The sequence below is a fragment of the Carassius gibelio genome, chromosome B2 (assembly GCF_023724105.1).
Source record: "Carassius gibelio isolate Cgi1373 ecotype wild population from Czech Republic chromosome B2, carGib1.2-hapl.c, whole genome shotgun sequence".
In the NCBI taxonomy this organism is placed as follows: Eukaryota; Metazoa; Chordata; class Actinopteri; order Cypriniformes; family Cyprinidae; genus Carassius; species Carassius gibelio.
This window is the reverse complement of record NC_068397.1, coordinates 15,889,569-15,912,690: the sequence shown is the minus strand read 5'-3', so window position 1 is coordinate 15,912,690 and position 23,122 is coordinate 15,889,569. Positions and strand designations below refer to the sequence as shown.

The 23,122-nt window shown below is 38.3% G+C and overlaps 1 protein-coding gene across 5 annotated transcripts in view; it reads right to left on the bottom strand.

Annotated features, from left to right (window-relative positions):
* Positions 1–22,460, bottom strand: part of map4l (microtubule associated protein 4 like) — a 38,321-nt gene extending 15,861 nt beyond the window's left edge. For 2 of the 5 annotated variants that reach the window (XM_052548751.1, XM_052548753.1), the window contains exons 1-6: positions 22,296–22,460; positions 16,888–17,072; positions 12,592–12,702; positions 12,394–12,483; positions 12,085–12,279; positions 8,393–9,454 (exon numbers count right to left, since the gene is read on the bottom strand). In XM_052548751.1, the coding sequence (XP_052404711.1) occupies positions 8,393–9,454; positions 12,085–12,279; positions 12,394–12,483; positions 12,592–12,702; positions 16,888–17,072; positions 22,296–22,417 (1,765 nt within the window). In that variant the 5' untranslated portion in view covers positions 22,418–22,460. The remainder of the gene's footprint in view (positions 1–8,392; positions 9,455–12,084; positions 12,280–12,393; positions 12,484–12,591; positions 12,703–16,887; positions 17,073–22,295) is intronic. The other 3 variants (XM_052548754.1, XM_052548755.1, XM_052548752.1) reach the window with 2 other exon arrangements.
* Positions 22,461–23,122: the final 662 nt, after the last annotated feature.

Genomic DNA, 23,122 nt, shown 5'->3' with positions numbered 1-23,122 from the left:
GCAACCTGAAAGAAATTAAAATTTTCACAAAAAAAAATAAAATAAAATTGTGGCCATTTTGATAATAAAGAAATGTTTCTTGAGATCCAATTAGCACATTAGAATGGTTTTCGAAGGATATTGTGACACTAATGGCTGGAGTAATGGCATTTCATTACATGTTAAAATACATTAAAAAAACAATTAAATTGTACTAATATTCAAAATATTACTGTTTAATATTATTAAATAAATAAATAAAATAACTCAAGACCCCAAACTTTTGAATGGTAGTGTATGTTCAGCTCTGTCACACGGATAAACTGAATTACATCTGTTGATGCAAAGACACAAGAACGCAATTAATCCAAGAACCAGAGATCTAGAGATCCAACAGAGCCCAATCCTACACTGGCACACCACAGAGACCACAGCAGCTGATCTCACCTACCATTACAGACACCTTTAGGCTGACTGTCAGGGGATGAAACAGCATTTCCACTTCCCGATGGCTGTGGCGGCAACTGTATCCTTTCAGAACTCTGTGGCACACCAGCAGGGGCTGATGGGATACTCATGGGTGGCAGAAGACTCTGTTTGTCCTCTACGGTAAAGTATTTGACGGTGGTCTGGAGTGGCGGCACATCCTTCCCTGGATATTTATCGGGCAGCTGAAGGCTAGCAGGCACTGTCAGGTGGGTACTGCCTGACATTGTGCGCTGGACCACTCGATTTTGTTGCACGGGGGGTGACATGGGTGGGCGTGTTTCCGTTTTGCCCTCAACTTTGCCCTCCACATAGCTGTCATTCACCACGCCGATCACGCAATAATTCAGTGCGAGGCCTGTTTTCGAGATGCTGGGGGGTGGATCCCAATCGCTGTCTGAGGATGTCAAGACGCCACTCCTCGGTGAAGGTCCCGATGTCACCCCATTGGTGGAAAGGTCTTTCCCTGGAGACAGGGGTGATGGAGAGGACGAGATGCTTGTGGGACTTTCTGCTGCACTGCCCAAATTCTTCCCACCCCTGCTACTCTGGAGACTGGTTACCCGTTGGTCCGCCTCCTGGCTGAGTGCTGTTGACTTGGCGGAAAGGTCCTGCTTGTCGTCCTCTAACAGTCTGGAGGATTGCAGACCGCCTGGCTGCCCCTGCTGCCAGTTCCAGCCCTGGGCAGCTGTTGACGATTCCAAGCCTGGCATGGAGGGTGGCACCGCGCACAGATCTCTGCACTCTGAGCGCTGGGATGACATCTTTACAGTCCTTGTCTCTTTAGATATATTTAGATATATTCTCTAGATATCCGTCAGTAAACAGCATTGATTTAGATGAGCTGGTCTCTAAACCTCCCTCAATGCCGAGGCTGAGATGACTCTGTGTCTATCTCCGAAATCCTCCTCCTCTCTCGTTCTCTCTCTCACCCTAATTCAATCCGCACATTCCTTCCAAGTGTTCGAGCACATGATAACGCGAGCCGCGTCCTTATTGGATGCTCCGCACTGAAAACAGCATCCAGCGTGTTTATAAATACCCCTTTCTCTCTCTCTCTCACTCACACATTGTCTCGTTTGGTTCTCAGAATGTTCTAGCAGATGCAAGCTTGCACCTTCACCCTTAGCGGAGGATGTCATCATTGCCTGGTCCTCAGGTGCTGTGTCCCTCACTCAACACAATAACATCAGTACAAATCACATTTAGAGCAATCAGCTGAATCATTATATTCTTCCGTCTCTCACGTACGAGGTTGACGGAAGTGTGACCTCCATTGTGTGCTGTGACTTTCATTCTCTAGAGACTTCTTATGAGAGTGTATTAAAGGTGCAGTTCACCCAAAAAAATTGAAGTCTATCATCATTTACTCACCCTTGTGTTTTCTTTCTCGTGTGAAAAACTGTCACCACGTTGAATGCCACTGACTTTCTTTGTAAGGACAAAAATATACAAATTCTTCAGAATATCTTATTTTGTGTTCCACACCAGAAATAAGTCATTCTGTTTTGGAATGTCTGGATTTGACCAGGAATTCAAGCATGTTACCAGAGCAAGGATCCAGAATGCATGGACAAACCAGCAAATGCAATCGTATTTCCTGCCTTAATATAACTGTGCCAATGCCTTAGTTGATGTTTTAATGCAGTGGTTTTTAAATGTTGGTTGGTGACCCCAAATGGGTCTGTTCTAATGGTACTGCATACAGCAGAGAAAAACAATGGTAAATGCAAATAATTTAATGGAACTACGTCAACTCCAACAAAAAAACAAAAAGAAAAAATTTTGATTTCAAAAGTATTTACCAGTCAAGCCAGTAAAACTAGACCAATGTAGAAAGGTAGCAGACATGTCCCCATCATTAAACACAAGGCAAAAAAATAAAAAATAATGCAACCTAAAATACCCACATGTTTACTTGTGATGGATAAACATGTTTTGTGCAGATCACAATGTGTTTGTGGCTCTTAAGGGCATTTTTTTTCTCTCACACTAAAACAGATAAATCAGATGTCAGACACTAGCCCTTCAAAACATAAAAAAACTAAAAAATCCTTTCCTTCCAGCAATTAGACACATCAGTCCCATTCCAGTTCAGTCATGTCCTCTCACTGTCTTCTGTCTTTGAGAAATGAAGTTTTTATGGTGACACACACCTGATTACCATATCATGCAAGACAATTATTCATGTAAAAAAAGAAAAAAATTAATTAAACATAAATAGGCTGAGCTGCATAAATCACTTCCACAATCCCTCACAACGCCAGGGTTCTGCAGTATTCAGCACTTTACAGTATGTATCTGCACAGAAATAGCACACACATTTAAACCTCTACCTTAGGTAACCTACTAGACCAGTTAATTACAGGCATCCTTACATGAAAAATGTGAGCAGTAAAAACGTGGTTTTAAAATTATATCGGGGCACCACAAAACCTGTATTGCATATTACATTTCTGGCTCCCATTGCATACACCCTTCTAGACTTGAGCAGGGGCATGTAATGTCGTTATTCCTGTGTAGTCTGATTGGCTCAGGCACCTTAATTAGAGTGAACTTCACACACACACACACACACACACACACACACAAACTACAATGCATCAGCTGCAGTGGCCTTCCAGGCCAGTGACAAATATAAAAGAAGTCTTTTCTCTCTGGCAGTCTCATTGCTGTAATTTGCCAGAATCTTCTGAATGGGTTTTGTTGCATAAGGACATGTCAGATGAATTTTACTGTTTACATTCCTCTAAGAACACATTGCACTGCATCCTTTGGCTCAATATAGAGAGGATATTGAAACTTCCTATCCAATCATTGCATTTCTTAATGTATTACCTTATTAGTTTCAATTCCACAATTTAAATCTTGGTTAAAATTTATTTTAAGGTGTCCTTGTTACAGTGTAATTATAAACTGAAGTATTGATTAATATTAATTCCTACATGTATTTACTATATGGTTAGGATTACTTGCATGTAATTATACATAATTTATTGTAAGTACATGTAATATGTGTAACGTGTAACATTTGAATTTGTGAAATTGAAACTAAGGTGAAAATGCCTTAAGAAATGCAATGATGATTCAATATCTAAAAATGTTACCTACATTTTTCTAAATGTTTGTAAATAAAATCCTTTTTATTGCCATTATGTGCCATTTAGACACAGTTCTGCCCTTTTTGGAACGAAAAAAGTTATCGGTTTTTTATTTAATGTTATATTATTATTAATTATATTATTAATCATATAAAAACGTACCTACATTACAATAGATTTAATTGTAGCATTTTATGATGACTATAAACAGAGCTTTTGCATAAATGGAGTGGTTTTATGCCAGTGCCAACCTCTATATTTTGAAATCTGTTCACAATAATTTAAATAATCACAATGTTCTTCTCAGTAATGAAAACACAGCACCAGAAGTGCATTTAACACATTTAGCGTGGGGTAGAAATGCACGCTCATTGAGTAATCGGGAAGCTATGTCACAGAGTTTCTATTTCTGGAACATATCCTACTGTTACACCCTAGCTTGTTCTTTGGCAGGTCCTATTCGCTGCATCACCAAGGAAACCGCCTCCCATATCCATGGCAACAGTCTCCCCGTCAATGCAGCTGCTGATATTAGGGTCCTGTGTGGTTGGAACCACTCGAGGGGAGGGAGAGGAAGTAAGTGAGCAAGGGCAAGAAAGGATGAGAAGGCTGAAGCAAATAAAGGAAGGGAATAAAGGGCCAAGAAGGGCATCTCTTATTTCAGCATTTAAAAGACTGAAATCCACAGGGGACCGAATGATGTGTTTAAAAACAAGATGAATAGCTGGGTGAATAAACCTGAAGAGCTGAAATACAGCGTCATACAAGACGTCATCAGGTATCTCTGTGTTAGCTTTTAATCCAAAGCTACTGCCCAGTACTCAATATCCCTACCGGAGTCCATCACCTCTCAAACACCTCTGAACACAGCCTAATCACTCACTATAAAAAGAACAACTATACGAGACTTATATAATGGAGAATGGACCAGCCATCAATTTTACATGAGCTGCTGCAAGAGGATGGGAGAGATAAGAGATGTGTTTGTGTTTGTGTGAGAGAGAGGGCGATGAAAGACAGAGAAAGCCACGGAAATACTATAGGGAGTATGAATTCAACCTATAAATATCACCAACTAAAAATAACTCATCCTAATTATTCTGTTCTTGAATAAACTAATAAATTTGATTAGATAAAAGGTAGTAAATATAAATTTCCTTTCACATTAAGTTCTTGAAAGGATTTGTTCACCTCATAATTTACTCACGCCCATGTCAGTCAAGAAGAAATTATGGTTTTTGACGAAAACATTCCAGGATTTTTCTCAATATAGAGGATTTTAATGGGGACCAGTGGGTTGAAAGTGCAAATTGCAGTTTCAATGCAGCTGCAAAGGGCTCTACATGATCTCAGCTGAGGAACAGCCGTCTTATCTAGCAGAAAGATCGCCATTTTCTAAAAAAAATGTATATACTTTTTAACCACAAATGCTTCGTCTTGCACTAGCTCGACATCACACATTACATAGGAAAGGTCACGTGTGATGTATAGGTGGAAGTACCAACCCAGTGTTTACAAAGCAAAAATGCAAAGAAAGTCAAATAAACTTCACAAAAAAAAGGTAAAACAATGATGTCGGACGATTGTCGAAGTTGGATATAAAAATCTATGGAGTTTCTTACCCTACCCTATATCTTTCTGAGCCGAAATGCACAGCCAAAGAACTAACCATGTGTGACCTTACCAATGTGACTAGGTAATGTGTTAAGTCAGAAATGCGCATCACATAGCTAGTGCAAGATAAACATTTGTGATTAAAAAGTATATATACTTTTAGGTATACATTTTTTTAGGAAATGAATATGGAAATAACAATCCTGGAATGTTTTCCTCAAAAACCTTAAATTCCTTTTGATTTAAGAAAGAAAGACGTGAACATCTTGAAAGACATGGGGGTGAGTAAATTATTAGGAAATTCTTATTCTGGAAATTAAATAATCCTTTAAGCTTTTTTCAACCAAACCAAACAATAATTTCAGTATCAGATATTAGTGAGAATGCTGGGTAGCACTGACATAGAGGCTTTGAAAAGTAAGCATTATACAATGCAGCCTTACTGACAACATTAAGTTTAGATGATTAAGGCATTAAAGCTGCAATATGTGATTTTTGTAATTGACCACAAGAGGGCGCATTTCCAACAATAACAAAGGCGAAGCTGGATGATGCTATGAAGCAGGTGACGATGGGAGATGTCGTTTTTAATGCGTTTTCACCATAGCAATGTATCTAAATTGGATAAACGAATCATGATCGCAGATGAGGTAATTTATTTGTTTTTGTATTACCTGTATATTTGATCGTATTATTTTATGTAATACCTCCTCTCTCCCGGGTCCTCTGTGACGCTCCTCGCACTCACTCCGAGTGGGGCTCGAACCCGGGTCTTCGGCATGGGAGGCGGATGCACTAACAAGGAGGCACAACCTTGCACAACACTACTCGCTGGCCTCCGTTACATATATTATCCCGTTACAACTTACAGCTATTTGTTAAATGATTTGTTGGGTTAATGTTGTGCAGTGTTACGTGTTTATGGTTAATGCCGTGTTGTTTAACATGCTCAAACAAATCGTTCTAAAAGTAAATTTGAATGAACATTTGCAAGTAATGACTAAATATATTTTTAACAACACATATCCGATTGTATTTAATTGTACTGCCATAATCTCGGTCACCACACGTGATAAAAATCCTTACCTTAGTACAAAGAGCAATATAACTTTGTTTATAAGTGCTATTATTGAAACTGAAACAGTCCATTTGCCACGTTATCTTATTTTCTCACAGGTAACGTTATTGATAAAAAAAATGCTACAGTGACAGAATGTACAGGCATGTGGTGTAATTCATATCTATTAAAAATCATCTTTACTGTAACTATTACGTTACTTGTACACTAACAAAATAAATAATTGATTTGCTTACCTGTCTATCAATACACTCGCGAGAGCAGAGTCTCTGTCAAGTCCAAGATTTTCGCGCAGCTCTCTCCATCTCTTAAACGCCTGGCCGATATTTATCCTAGTTTTGTTCCCCCGTTTGTCACACAGTCTGCATGTATCCGAATATGGACGCTTACGTTTTACTGGCACTTCAATACTCGCCAAAGAGTAATCGTGATCCATAACAACGACAACCAAACCATACGCGCGTCTATAACATAACCACCACATTGCGTCACTGAGAGGCAACATTTCTTTTCCGGGATGGCCAGTTATTTAAAATCGGAATTTCTCTGAAATAAAAAATCTTTGGAGACTTTTTAGATATTGTTAGTACACAACTGGAGGAAATATATCACACTGTGCAAGTTATTTTTCGGAAATTTTATTACAAAATTCCTCCATATTGGAGCTTTAAAAAAGCTTGGAAAAAACGTTTCTATTCTCACTTGTGTGTTTTATTGATTTCCAATAGGGATAGGTGTTATGGCTAAAAACAGATAAATGACACTGACACACTACAGTATTTTTGTGAAGTAAATAAAACATGAAACACTTAAATGTAAAATCAATATTTTTAAATACTACAAGTGAATTCAGGCTTCTCAGCCTAATGTAAAGTAAGAACATCAGGTAAAACTTCAGTTTATTGACCAATTCTTACTGTTAAATAGTTGCTTATTACTTAGTATTCCTTTTACGTATTGGCTTTTTATTAGTCATTATAAAGCACATATTTTGCAAGATCATATTCTACATTACTAATCTTACCATTACCTTAAATTTAACAACTACATTACTTACCATTAAGAAGCAGAAAATTAGGAGATTATTGAGGCAAAATCATAGTTAATGGTATGTTAATATAGCGAGTATTGGACCTTAAGATAAAGTGTGACCAAAAATGGATATTCATTTTGAGATTTGATAAATATTCCATTTAACAATTATTATTATTATTTATTTTAAAGAACTGTAAGTGAGCATTAAATTATTTTATATAATCTAAATATACAAAACACCATATAAAAATAGCAAAAGAGCTTAATGAAATAACTGATAAATATACTGTACTGTACTGTAAAGTACATAATGCATGTATATACAGTGGGCTGTACCCACTATTCACAGTGAGATAATGAGATATTTTCTTACCTGTTTGACGTCCAGTTTTGTTCAAACAGTGATTAGCATGAAAAGAAGAAGAAAATAACATAATTAAACTCATACTTACAGAACTTTTTTTCTGCTAAAAGTAAAAGGTTAAACACATCTAAAGACAATAATTTCAAAATCTATATGTAGCAGGTGAATTAGCAGACAGACCTCTTAATCTCATAAACATTGGATTGACAGTTTTGAACAAGACTAAAGCAGAATAAAGAGTCATATAGCATAAGATGGCCAGGAGGAGTGACATAAAGAAAGCTGTTCACCCACAGAATGATTAGAAAATATACAATGGCACATAGACAGTTGACTAGTTGACACACATCTACAAGACATGTGCATTTTGAGGGATGCTGTGACCAAGAGAAATCCAAGGGATGGTAAACTAAAGAATATCAGTTAGTCAGCTGCCAATCGTGATGCATAGCGATCAGTGTGTTATGACTGCACTGAAATGTTAAACAACTCTATTATAAGAATGTATTACATGCAGCAAAGGTCCAAGCTATAGAGGATTGACACAAAGAAAGAAATAAAGAAAGAAAGAAAGAAAGAAAAAGAAAGAAAGAAAGAAAGAAAGAGAAAAACATGGAGTACTTAGTGTCTTGCTACAGTATTTTCTGCAACAGAGATAGCTAAGCAGAGGAGGGCCCACTTCATTGAGCCATGCATTATGTAAATCATCTCCATACAGTCTTCATTATCACCAACCTTCCAGTAGGGGGGGCTGTGCCGATGAAGGCTCCTGTTGCTCTGTTTGTGAAGGGATGGAAGGTGTAGCCTCAGGATTTAAGTTCACAGCAGTGCTGGGGGGAATTGTTGGGGAAGAGTGACTAACAGCAGGTGCACTCTGACAGACAGGGATGTCTGTGCCGATGAACAGTGAGCCAGTGGTCAGATCAGGAGCAGCCTCTGGGGCAGAGCTGTGAGGGATGGGGGTTTTCACGGGAGTGCTCTGGGATGGGGGGCTTGCATCTGGTGTCTGTTCCTGCAGCACGGAGTCAAGGAACATAACAGTCCGAGTTGGACTAAGGGCAAGGCTTGACTTCTGGTCAGGATCATTTGGGTCATTGAGTAACTGATCTGAAGAGTGAATACCAGGCAACTCTAAGTTAGACTTATTGATATTGTCTTTAGTTGAATTATCCTTTTCTAACATATCCCTGTTACTCTTGAGAGTTGAGTCATCTACGGGATTCGCGAATATGGAGGTGTTTGCTTCCCCGGGTGGATTGGGTCTACATGCTTGGGTGTCAGTGAGGTGTAGAGGTTCAGGGGTGAGTGAGGGCTGTGCACTTCCTTGATCTATGCTAGTACTGGATGGGGGTTTTGAATCACCCAAATTAGGGCTGCTAAAGTCCATGTCCATTACAGTTGGAGGAGCACTCCATTCTTCAGGTAGCTTCATCCTGCTTTTACTCTTCTTGGCCTTGATGCGTCCTCCCCCTCTTTCTTGGATCTCACTTTCCCACATCTCTTCATCCCTACAAGGAGGTGAGGGGCAGCCATGGTTGGAGCTTTCAGAAGTCTCTTCTGAGTCAGGGGAACCAAGACTGTCCAGAAGGTCATACATTTCTTCCCTGTCCTTGCGTTTCTTCTTTTTTCGCTTCTGCTGCTTTTCGGTTCCTTCCTCGATGGACTTTTCCTCACCAGATGCTGCATCTAGACTCTGGGAACCCAAGGCATCAGTGTGACTCTGTTCTGCCTTGTTGGAAGCATGGGACTGCTCCGTAGAGAGCATTTCCTCACCTGTCCAAGGGCTTCCCCAAACTTCTTTGTGTACAGAGAGGAAGAGGAAGTGTCACTAACTACCATACAAATCATCGGACAGCAAAATCTCCAACTCATAACAGCTATTAAGAGTCCAAAGAGACATAAGATCAGCTACCTATGAACCACTGATCACTTGCATCATGTGGTGAGTTACACCAGAAGATGATATGAAGACAGACACTATCCACTAATTCACAAATTCACAATGAATACTGTAGCAATATCCAGTTTATAGTTCTAAACTCAGATGAGAATTAGCATTAGCCATGGGTTTCCTTGGAAATTTCTACTGGATTTTCTTTTTTCTTTTTTTTATGATTAAATGATCTCTCATCTCAGATTAATGTTACTTGCGGAGACTTTCACAACACACTAAATATACATGCTACCCTTTGTGTGGAAATTGCTGATTCTCCAGTTTGCATTATGTGAAATATTACAATGGGAGACAAGCACCTTATGAGTTTTTGGTTTCTTGTATTTGTGCCCTTTTGTTTTTGTGCCTTTTTGTGCTAGGGGAAGTCGTGGCCTAGTGGTTAGAGAGTTTGATTACTAACCCTATTTATGCGTTCACTGCTGTGTGTGTGCACTGTGGATGGGTTAAATAAAGAGCATGGATTCTGAGTATGGGTCACCATACTTGGCTGTATGTCATGTCACTCACTCATAGGACAGTTGGTTGGGAAAGGACACCCAAAGCAAAAAATTCTAGTCTGACGTATGACTGTTTGTAATTTATGTTGCAGAACAAAAGAAAACCCAGTGGAAATTCTCCAGTGGCAAAGTACCCATCAGAGTTAGCCATATAAACTCTATAGAAAACAAATTTGGCGTTTCAATTCTTTGGATTATGTTACATCCTGATAAAGGCCTATCACTGATCTTTGTCAAATAGTTAGTTTACCCAAAAATGAAAATTCTGTCATTAATTACTCACCCTTAAGACCTTTGTTGATCTTCAGAACACAAATTAGGATATTTTTGATGAAATCCGAGAGCTTTCTAACCCTGCATAGACAGTAACGCAACTACCATATTTAAGGCCCAGAAAAGTACTGTGTGGTACTGTCATGAACGTGTGTCAAAGTGTCAGAGTGAAGAGAAGATATTGTTGAATAAAGTAATTATTTTTGTTTTCTTTGCACACAAGAAGTATTCCCATAGCTTCTTAAAATTATTGAACTACTGATGTCACATGGACAATTTTATTGATGTCCTTACTACCTTTCTGGGCCTTGAATGTGGTAGTTGCATTGCTGTCTATGCAGGGTCAGAAGGTCTTGGATTGTAACAAAAATATCTTTAATTGTTTTCCAAAGATGAACAAAGGTCTTACGGGTTTGGAACAACATGAGGGTGAGTAACTAATGACATAATTGTTTTTTTGGGGGGTAAACTACCTCCTTAATGTAAGATCCGTGGATATCATGCTCATACTAGCTGTAGAGGGCAGTTAAATGGGTGTAATAGTTTCAGCAGTGGCTGAGAAAGAATGTGCTGAGACTAAGATGTGCTCACTTGAGAGCACATCAAGTGAAAGTGCAAAAAGGCAAATGAACTCATGGAGAAATAACAGTCACGGATAATAACAGAGGCAATTCATAGAGAGACTGACTCAAAGAAAAGCCACAGAGATGAGGCACATGACATGGAATACCCAGTATATCTCAGGAATGAGGGCAAATAAATGTCACTGAAATAAACCAAAATCCATGACAAGACAAACACTTAACACAGTGGTTGACAACATCAAAACACATTTAGAGGGAAACAAAATCTACTGCTAATTGAATTTGGATCATGTTTATCAGCGCTATAGTCCAGCCATTAAAGCATATTAAGATGAAACCTAAATTAATTTCTAGACCCAACCAAAGTGTTTTTCAGTTTTACATTATATGATTTTCTATTTTACATGCCTTTCTTCATTCGCTAGACTCAGTGCTCTTCATTGATCAAAGGGTTATAAACTGTCACTTGGAGGAAGTGCCAGTGGCAGTAACATCAATCTTTCAGATATGAGGTCTAAAATGTGAAATGGCTTTCTAAACTGGCTCTGGGCCAAAATACACATTTCTCTTCTAAGTTTCACAGCCATCACACTCAAAAAGTAATATTACAGAGTGGCTGAAGATAAATCTTTAAAATGCCTTCCACCATAATGCGCACTTGAAGACATAGTGCACACAGGCTAGTCAAAAACAAACTGTGAATAACGATCATTGGCTATTATGATCTATCATGTAAAATTATTTGGAATGGACATTTCACACTGTAAGATGTTTAGTCTAGTCCCTAATTAATTTTTCACTACCCCTATTTTTCAGGTTACATATACTCATAGCATCCAATACCAGAGTTAACATCCTACAATTGCTTATCATATCAGTAAAATCATACTCAGAATAAGTGGTATCTTGAAGACCATGAAAATTATGAAGCAATTATCTTGTGACAAGATATTGATGAGGCATCCATGCCTTGACCTGACACAGTGGAATGATATGACAGCTCAGATCATAGAACATTCTGTTACATAATAATCAATCAGTATGTTAATATCTGTGTTTAAAGTCTGTCTTACCTGTTCTAGACTGCAGTGAGGTGCCTTAAGTGGTGATAGACTTTACCTGCAGAACTTTCCAGGCTGTTACGAGGGCTTGTGTCACTCAGATTAGCAGTTATCTGGGATGGTTTGGGTGGTTCATTGGCAAACAAGGGTGAGGTCTTCTGAGGTTCACCCATGCTGGGGGGTTTGGAGCTCTGGAAAGGGGCCATGCCAACATTCATATTCATACCAATTTTCATTCCAGGCTGAGAGAACCCTGAAGCACAGAGCAGCAGAGCGATAGCGCATTAAAACTTAACCGAGCCTGAGGAAATGAACTGAATAGAACCCACGACTTTAAGGCAGCAAGATCAAACACTGCAGTGGTTACCCAGAAAAGGGTCCATGCTGTTATCCTTCACAGTAGATCCCATCTGCTGGTTACCTAATTGGACAGGCTTTTCCATCATTGATGCTGGACCTGGAATTAGAAAGACTTGGGCTAATGTCTAGCACATAATTCGATTTTTTTTGGTGAACGATTTAATTCAATTCTCTTAAGCAAGCCTGACATACTCAATGATCCCACCTGATTGAAAGTCATTCTTATAGACATATTGTCCAGGCGGGCTGGGATGGATATCTCCCTGAGGGTCCGGACGTTGCCCTCCAGGCTGGCCTGCATTCAAGGACCCAGACCCTGAAAAAAAGAGAAAACAGACAAACTGACTCTCTACAAGTACATCAACATTGTTAGTTTTTAAAACTAAAGAGCAAATGATTTATGCAGGAAATGCTACAAGTGCTTTTTTTTCCAGCAAATTAATTCACTAAATAATACAATCCAAGATGGCAGATGGCAACACCAAAGACAGTATATAAAAACAACCACATACAGTAGCTACTGTATTTAACTTGTTATTGTTGTTAGTTAGTCTAATATTTAACAGCAAGATGAACACATTCTCTTCATTGGTAACTTTAGTGATTAATGGCATTTATTAGGTCCTGTAAATGTGACTTTCATGAAATCTGATTGACTGTCTAATTGAATGTGTCCCCTGTCAAAGGCACTGGGGAGGGGCATCCCCGAAAATAAGCCTGCTTCAATCCATTACAATATTTCGCCATTATGAGAAGGGCAACTAGAGATGAGTGATGCTAAGATGATGGGACAGTCTGAGACTGCAGGCCTGTTACCGTAGTTATACAACCAGCTGAGGCTGCTCTATGTTCCCTAGGCAAAGCACTCTGTCAGCATCAAAACTGACTGACACGAGGAGCCAGCACTGAACCAGCATTAGCTCAGATACCAGCCCTGGATTAATGAACGCACTCCCACAGGACTGGGCTGTTCCAGCTCCATGCAATGATCCTCTCTGTGGAACAGGATCAGTGCATGTGTCACTGTGAGTCACGCTGTGTCCGCTATATTAGCAAGGATGCAATGGGAATCTGTTGGCCAGGCCTTTGTGTTGAATGTTGATAAGGTAGAGAGGGGTCGACCGTAATGGGTGATTTCTGCATTTATGCCTCAAGTAGCATGTTTTCAATGTTCTTTATGCTCCAGGATGCTAAGGGTGTACTAAAAAAAACTGAGCAGAGCAATGGCCACACAAAGAGAAGCATATGAACCTGAAAACAAGCTTCAGTTAAAAGCCAAAAAATGGAAGAGGGACTAAAAATAGCCACTTTTGTCCCAGACATGAGGCACTTGAGGTGCAGACTGCAAGTCATGCTGTAGTAGAGAGCCTCCTTTTGCAGTTTAAGGGGGGAGCAGCAGACATCCTATTAAGCACAGCATCAGTTATATAACGTCATAAACCAGTACTGTGCTGTGAGTACCAGCAGCAAGCACACAAAGAACCAGAGAGTCTCTAACATGCAATATGGTTATGCAAAAACACACAAACATGATGGATGAACTACAGAATTTTTACAGAAATACTGTTAAAACGAATCGACTAATTAATGAAATAGAAGACATTTTGAAGAACACTGGGACGCAAACATCACTGGACCCCACTGACTTCCACTGTATGGACAAAAACCACTGAGGCATTTCTCAAAATATCCTCTTCTGTGTTCCAGAGAAGAAAAGATAGTCATAGGTTAGAATTCACATGCACATTTGTGGCTGGAGTATTCTTTTAAAGCACACTGATACACAAAATAATTCTACTTGAATCTATTTCATGTCATTTGAATTATTTTCCTTTATTTAGTAATTTGTGTTTGTATACCAACTACTAAGTTGACACAAGCTTCTTCAGTATTTCAATAACAACTAGACATAAATAACAACCAAGGTTGCTATTTTTGTATATTCAAAGACTATATTTAATATTTAATAATCAAAGATAAATCATATTTAATCTAGTAATAAGAGACTGCTTATATGTTTTTTTTTTAGATTTTGTGACAAGTGATGAGTTTTTCACCCTTCCCACAGACCACACAACTAAAACGAACAATAAAACAAAATGTTAACCCATGTCAAATTTATTAAAGCAGCATATTAAAAAGAATAAACTGAGTATTTTATTATATTTGTTATACTACACAATGAAAATATTAATTTCTAACCCAGTTGAATAGCCTTGATGTCTGCAACATGCAGCTGTTTGAAAAGGAAGGTCATATGAGAGTAGAACAGGATGAGCACTGCAAATAATTAGTTATTTACAACATTAGTAAAAACGACATGAATGAAAATGTATACAATAATGAACTGTAAGTGTAATTTTATTATGATTCGAAGGGGCTGCATAGCCTTTAATAGCCAGCATAGTTATTGATTAATCTTGTACTTTGTTCTTTAGAAATGAGCCTCCAAGCGCTTGTCAACAGACAACTTACAATTTCCATAAATCTTTATTACTTTGTCAATAAACAAGCTTTATTATCTCACGCAACCTTTTCAGGGGGAAAAAAATGTTGCAGGACATATATTTCGTTGCCTGCTAGCAGGCAGTAATGTTTTCTCAATACATAAACGTATGCTTAGTTATTATTTCTGAAAAAAATGTCAGTTCCAGCAATGATCTGATGAGAAGCTACAGAAACATAAGCTTTTGCTATATGCTAACTATGAGATGCTACAGCCTGATCATACTGAGAGTGAAAGTCTTTAGAGTAACATCAAATACATGGCCATTTCTCTCTCTTAACCGAGGCAGAAATGTAATCACACTCATTTGGATCTTTGGCTGAAGCTATGAAAAGTATCTGTGACATCTTCTGTAGAAAGATCTGCTGATCTCCGCATCCACATATCTGCTCACTGCTGCACACATACACATATACCTTACTGTTGTTCAGAGGGCATCCTGCTGTATTGATGTCTAAGCATTATACCAAGCACAAGCCCAATATCATACTGTAAAGGTCAACATTTCTGCATATTCTCTTACATGTAGAAAACAAAACAAACGCTTTCATATGACTAATGAAAAGGAAATATAAAAGGATGGCCCAATCCCAAAAGCCAAACGCTCAAAAGCTTCATCAAACATTCATTAACCTACAGCTATTTCATAGTCTTTATGTGACCTTTATGGTTTGTTTGTAAATGTTTTACCAATGACTGACTTTACAAAAAGCACCAGTGTTAAACAATACCAAATTTAGCATATTTATTCAGTAGCCTAGACACTATTAGCGCTATCATGCATACCAGGTGATTTAACTGTAAAACTGTGCCCCAGCAGATAATAAACACTTTTGAGAATAAATAGTGGTGATGGTTGTAACCCAAGAGGAAGGATGGCGTTTGCTTAACTGAACCTAGAGTTCACTCGGGAGGGTTCTTGGCAGAAGACAGAATGGTTTGAGGCGGCTGGCGAGGTGAAAAAAAGAGAAAAGAACCTAATCTTAGGGGAAATTCTTAGATCTGAGATGTTGCCAACCATGATCAGGCATATGTCCTAGACAAACAAGCATAAAAGCAACCCAAAATACCTTGGAATTTCAATGAGTTTTTTCTCATGAAACCAACTCGAACAGGATGTGAAACTAGAGGAAAGGAATAAAATGTGCTTCTGCCATTTGCCTTTATACGTTTTGGCAGATAGAGAAGAGAGACAACCATAACCACAAACAACCACAAACAGCATCTACTTCAGATTAGATACATCAGATTACAGTCCAGTGCAAAAGGAAGACAGTAAATTACAAAAGTGAAAGTGAACGGGCTGTTCCTAATGTTGCATTGTACTACACAATATAACCAACCTATCTGCATTAAAAAAAATAAAATAAAAAAAGAGCAGCAAATAATATGCATTTTGTATTATATTTTATTTGATTTATATACTTATTATATTATTTATAATATTTAAATAATATTTGTAGGTTTTGGAAAAAAATAAAACCTGTAATATTTAAATTAACTGCTTTATTTTTCAAATCAATTTCTAAATATAATTGAATTATTTAATTTATTAGTTATTTTAATTTATTATTTTTTCCTGTGAATTTTCATCAACCAATACTCCAGTCTTCAGTGTCACAAAATATTTTAGAAATCATTCAATGATGATTTGGTGCTCAAGGAAAAAAAAATTGTATTTTCATTAATGTTACAAACTGTTGTGCTGCTTAATCTTTTTGTGGAAAGTGTGATACAATTTGTTTCTTTGATGAATACAAATTTCAAAAGAACAGCACAGAAATTTCTGTAACATATTCTAATTGTATGTCATAAATGATATACAGTTATGCTATCAATTTGAAGGCTTGTTGTATGGAATAAAAAAAGTTGCTTGGATATTAAATATCCTTTAACAATCATATAACTTTGTTTTCAATTAAACAATTTTGCTACTGAATAACATAAAGAAGGGTAAATGTTCAGTTATGGAAAAACGTATTTAAAAACACATACCTTCCCTTTTGCCATCCCTCCCATCCAGAAGGGGGCGGTATTCTGTCTTCCCAACGGTCTCGCCCACTTTATCATCATAGGTCTGTGCCTCCAACCCAGCCACAAAATCCCTCTTCAGCAGGCTGTCCTGGGTCGCCTTAGGTGCCCCATCTGTGAAGGCATCACGTAAACTGAAGTCCATCCTCCTGTAGAAAAAAAAAAATGAGGGTGATCAGTGAAAACAAAGAAGGCCTGAACACAATTAAAAAGTCATGCAGCTGAAAAGGCATAAACATATTCTCCCTCTATCTTGCCCTAGATAATCCTGCAATAAAAATTTAATGGACTATTTTTGCTCCTTACAGCTAACATTCATAAGTTAATAGATAACAATTAATATCTTCAAATCAATGACCAATATATGATGGGTCATACACTCCAAGACTTCTCATATGAAGGCTTACAAAACACAAATATGGCCAGATGTTCAGACCTAGACAAATCTGATCATCTGCCTGTACACCACATATTAAGATCAGCAGCCAATTTGAAGGATGTGGCTGAATGCCAAATGTACAGCTGTCATACAAGTCGCACTTTAAAAGATTAAATTGATTATCTCCTCTTAACAGCAGAGCGCGAGAGAAAATGCTTCTATAAAACACAATTATACACTACGAGCATGTGAACCTGTTTAGGATAGGACATCAGGTGCCACTAGACTAAAATTCTACTTCTTGATTTGCTCAAATTTATCAGTTCACACAAAACGGCTCCTTATAATGCCAATAAACAGTGTCAGTGAGAGAAAGAAAGGTACAGAGAGAGAGAAAGAGAGAGAGCTTGTCATTGTGCACTAGCCCAATGCATGTGCCTCATTGTTTCTCTAGCTGTCACACTATCCACATTCAGAGAACCCAGATTAAAACAATTACGCACTGTCCTATTCAACAAAGGTCCAAAAAGATGCGACAATGTTGCGTGACGAACATACAAACCAAAAATCAAGCCGCTGTGCATTTTGACAGCGGGGGGCAAATGAGTTAAGAGCCAAACAAATCTCCACAATGGTTTTGATCAGACATTAATATGATTATGCAAGTCTGTTCAAAGCTAAACATGGGATTAAAATGCTGCTGCCCCAGACCCTACCCAGAATCCATCTCCTCTTTCCAATTCACTTTTATTACTTATCCACATCTTTGCATTTCCTTCCACCCCTCCTTGTTTTCCCCATCCCCCTGTATGTAGATGGATGTAAAGAGTAATTCTCTTGATATCCTGATGGATGGTAAGAGGCCCAGCTGGTCCAGAAAATGAAGGGATTAGAGGTAGAGTGATTCCCCCTCGTATTTGTCAGACGTCACAACATCATCCCAAAACACTTACTGTAATCAGCTGTTTCTGTCCAGCACACACATTGACGTACAGTAACATTAGACCGTATGAACATAAACTAAACATTTAATCCTTAAAATGACCTCTTACAGAAATCTTTCTACAGTACATCGTCCCATTCAATTTTGTTGATAAGTAATATTTCGGCACATTTTTCATGAGTGTTTTTTATTATTATTATTGTTAATATAATTAATTGTGATTGTACATTTGCATTTAGTTTCCAGCTTTTGTCATTTTGGTTTTAAAGTTACAAATATTGAATAAATGTGACTAAATATTAATAAATATCATTTAAAAAATGATGATTTAGCAAACACAGATGAATTTAAAAATATGTTATTAATATTAAGTTCCAAAGCAATACGATGTTTGTATGTACTTTAAGATTTAGTGCTTCATATACTATTTACATTTTATTGTATTTCAGCTGTATTACTGAAAATGTTTTAGATTTAATGATAACAATATTGTTTTATTAAAGCCAAAGAAAGAGAGAAAAAACAAACAACATGTCATATGGCAGGTCATATGGTGTGGTATCCTGAGGCTCACTCATCAGACCGTGGTAAATGAGACACAGGTACATCCCTGCACTTCTACTGCTCTGACTCTGACACGGCCCTGTGTCCTGCTGTGATTCAGCAGTTTTTCTCTGTGCCCTGCGTGATGTCACCAGCCCTGGCACAAAGTGGCATGTCACAGAGTGCCATCACTCTCTGTTTTGAAGGGACACTCTTGTTCACTTAAATCATCTGTTTGATTCAAGAGGCCTGAACTCTGTGGGTGGGTGTATGTGTGTAAGTAAGTACAGTGTTCGTCCAAAAGTCTGAGACTACACTGAACATCTGAGGCTGTATTAAAGAAACTTGTCTTAATGCATGACTAGAAAAGTGCAGATAGGATAAGTCACAGACCACAGGATGAAAAATCAAGGTCACTAATCAAGTAAGTAAATGTGTGAGACTGATCAGTTGACTATTTTAACAGACAGCAGTTATTCTTCCACTGAAGCACAAGATGACTCTAAGGTTTGACACTTTTGGAATACTCCACCCAAAAGGTACTATATGTCATCATTTTCTCACCCTTATGTCCTGTAATTCCAAACCCGTATGACTGACTTTCTTCTGTGTAACATGATATTTTGAGAAATATGTTTTTGTCCATAAAATGTCAATCAGTGGGCTTCAGTGCTGAGTTAACAATGTTCCTCAAAATGTATCCTTTTGTACCCCACAAAAGAAAGAATTGCATACAGGTTTGGAATAAACATGGGGGCTAGTAAACAGTCAACTCTGGGGTGAACTATAAAGTATATAAACTCCCTATAAAGTAAAAAAGAGAGAATATTGAGATATCATTTTTTTTTTATTCTAATAGTTTGGGCTTGTGTAAAACATAGAGATTCAACAAAGAACCAGATGAGTCTCTTCAAATGTCGCTCAAAACAAATGCTCCAAAATCTAAACAGAGTCTGACAGAAGCGCACGCTCTGTCCTCGTGCGGTTTAAAGGAGAACGGCGAGCTCAAAAGAGTTTTTGAGAAGAGACTACTGGGCTGGCATTTGGCAGCCATTTGTGTTGCTGTGTAAACGCTGTATTCCAACCATTCCTGTATGAATGCACACAGAACGTGGGACGGAGGTCTGGCTCAATGTGCTCCATTGTGTGCCAAAGCCATTGAGCATGCCATTACTGGCTGCCACTCATTGTGACAGGGTTTATGTATCTGCGCCGCTACCAGTCTCTGTCTGTCTCTAAGTTATTCTGAGTAAAAGTGAGGCATCCAAAAATAAGGCACCTTAAACTGTCAAACTGCTGAGTTGGATTGAAGTGTTGCATTATTATCAGCTAAGCTGATATTTTTGTAACCAAACATAATCTTGAACATTTCTCACCCTAAGCTTATATCGTCATCCTAAAATGGGGAGAGTGCTATTGGCCTCCCTTATAAACATCCTGCCCATGGTCACAGCACAACATCGGAGGGGGGGTGTCTGTGTGGATTAGAGTCAGAGGCCATCAGTGAGGGGAATCAAGATTATGTATGACGGGACGCAGGGCATCACAACAGTCCGGCAGGCCCTGACCTGACACCCCAGAATCACGGCTGTCCAGAAAACAGCATGCCATCTTACAGAGCTTCCCTTTCCCAGCAACATATGATGACACTGTTGGTTCACCCTATATTTATATAAAACAATTTACAGTTAACTGTTAAAATTCATTAACAAATACATTTTATAAAATGATTTTAAAGTACCATTTCCATGGTGATGCAATGTCTGATTTTAAAATGATGAATTTTTAGGTCTTAAGCTTTCAGTTTAAATATTTTTTATATTGAATATTGATAGGGAAAAGGGCAACAAAAAATACATTTTGAGACAAATGTCAGAATTCCTGTTAAATTCAGGTTGATATTGCCACTAAAAAAAATATCATATCAGTTTAAAGTGCCCAAGCTGCTTTTTGGAGCTGGGTTGTTACAAGTCTGACATTGTCTACCAGCTTTATCAAGGTCTAGCTTGATCTAGACCCCAATTTGGTCTAGTTAAAAACTGTGTTAACCAGCTACCATCAGAAGCATAACAGCACCACTATAGGTTATTATGAAATATGTAGATTTCAAATGTGGCAGCTCATTCAAATATAATGATTAATGATCATAATCCATCAAAATAGGTTTAACATTTACCAAGCAAATTTAAATCATTTACATTTAAATTATTAATTAAATTATTTAAATCAATTAAAATACACAGTAATTGCGATTGAGAGTGATTTTATATTATTTATACAGGCTTTTGTTTGAGAGGAACATTATTATTTACCAGTGTATTGTTTATGTAGTACTACCTAAGATAATTTACATGTTAACGTGCATTCACACCCAATATGATGTCAGGCAAATGAAAACATTTGCAGAATGACAACAGCCTTTATGGTATAAATCACTTCTATATTTAATCCTGATATTTAAAAGCGAATCGATCTTTGAACAATATAAGTCCCAGTTGAAATGCAATAATAACAACAAAATACAGACAAGAATATAAGAAGGACACATCCTTGTCCTTCATACAAGCGTTACCTGAATAAACACCACTGACATTTGTTTATGACCTACCTTTATGCAAAGCAAACAAAGCCAGTCAGAGTGCAAAGAAGAAGAAATAATGTGCAATAACCGAATATGGAATTAGACTTAAGGGGGGTGTGGTCAAAGTGTTGTTCCTCTGTCTCTCTAGAATGCAACAATTCAGAATATCAAACGAGAAAAAGAGGCCATGGGGGAATAGCTATGTTTAATAACACATATGAACGTCTCCCACAGTCCCAGACATCCATGCATGACCCTCGGTGCGTCGGTTCCTGATCGCGTGTTCCATTTCAATTGCATTTTACAGCATGACGCATGTCCGAGGCATGTTGAAGAGTGCAGTGCTGCAGAGAGCCGAGCACGCGATGCACAGACCCAGTATGAATGAGAACAATGCGATGCGACAAACTAGAACGCGCTTATTACAATCATGCCATCTTAGTTTATTATAACAGACGCGTTCTGGTTTGTAGCTTCGCTCGCTTGCAGTTTAGGCTATATGGGGTGTAGAGCTCAGAACGTCCTCTAGGAACCTCGCACGATTTCATCATCCCACAGTGTCCACAATGTTGAAACAATATGTGGCACTGTAGGCTACTGAAGTTATGTAACTAGAGTAGTTTTCATACAGAGCTTTGCTGCTGCGGAGGACACCTGTCCTGAACATCCAAACTGCGGCAGTGCCCAGACAAAGAAATCTCGGCAGGTCGACGTGCACCCTTTATTTACAACGCTCGATTATCTCGCGTGTATGTAAAAATAACTAACGCCTGTCAAGTAATGCCTGGGACTGCATCACAATCTACGCGTGCGCGCCAAATCGTTTTGTCTTCATTAAGCGTAGGATATTTTAATGCATAGGCATGCATTTCCGATTGTGAGGTTGTATAATGTGAGCGCTAGTCACAATGTCAAAGTGCACTTACCCTATGTTGTTGTTTTTAAAATTCAGTACGCTGTAGTGTTGGCCGATGTGCAGAGTCAGATCCGCCCTCTCGTACAGTGCGCCTCTGTGATCGCAGGGCGACGCCCCGCCCCTTATTCCCATCGACCAATCACAACTCAGGAAAACTGTCCTCGTTCCGATATGCTGCTGCTGGACTTATGCATCCTCTCGGTTCATACATGCGTCCCTCACCAGTATTGATGGACATCTAATGGACACAATGATTATGCTGATGACCGATGATATGCAGGAAGATTCGCCAATCAATAGGCCTACACCAGCAACAGCGCGCTGATTTTGCCACTGAATAGATCTATGGGCATCAGACCTGATGACATTGTATCGAGAAACATCATACTGTCCGTTGAGACGTGAAACCCTTGTAGTTCCCTGTCCTTTATGCGAAAATGCATGTGAAAATCCCCTGAATGTAACTTCATGCATTTATGTCACCCGCGCTTTACAAGCATAGGCTGCCTGCGAGTGTAAAAGAGCATCAAGTGTTGCGGAAGGACGGAATTCCTCTATTGTGTTGTTTATCCGGTTCTGGAACGTGATTAAGGAGCATAAATATAAAAATATAACAATAATAGGCTAAGTGCAGGACTCCCTTTATTTTTTGTGAATGGGTGTGTCTCTTTCTACTGGTTTCCTATTACACTAAACCTGAGTTTCCTTTTAGGAGCTACACTTGAATAAACCGTTAAATTAATTTTCCTTCTTGTTATATAGAGTATAATGGTCTTAAAGTCATATTACCAGGTTTAACTATTTATTTTATGGATATGTTTCTATTTTGAATATTTA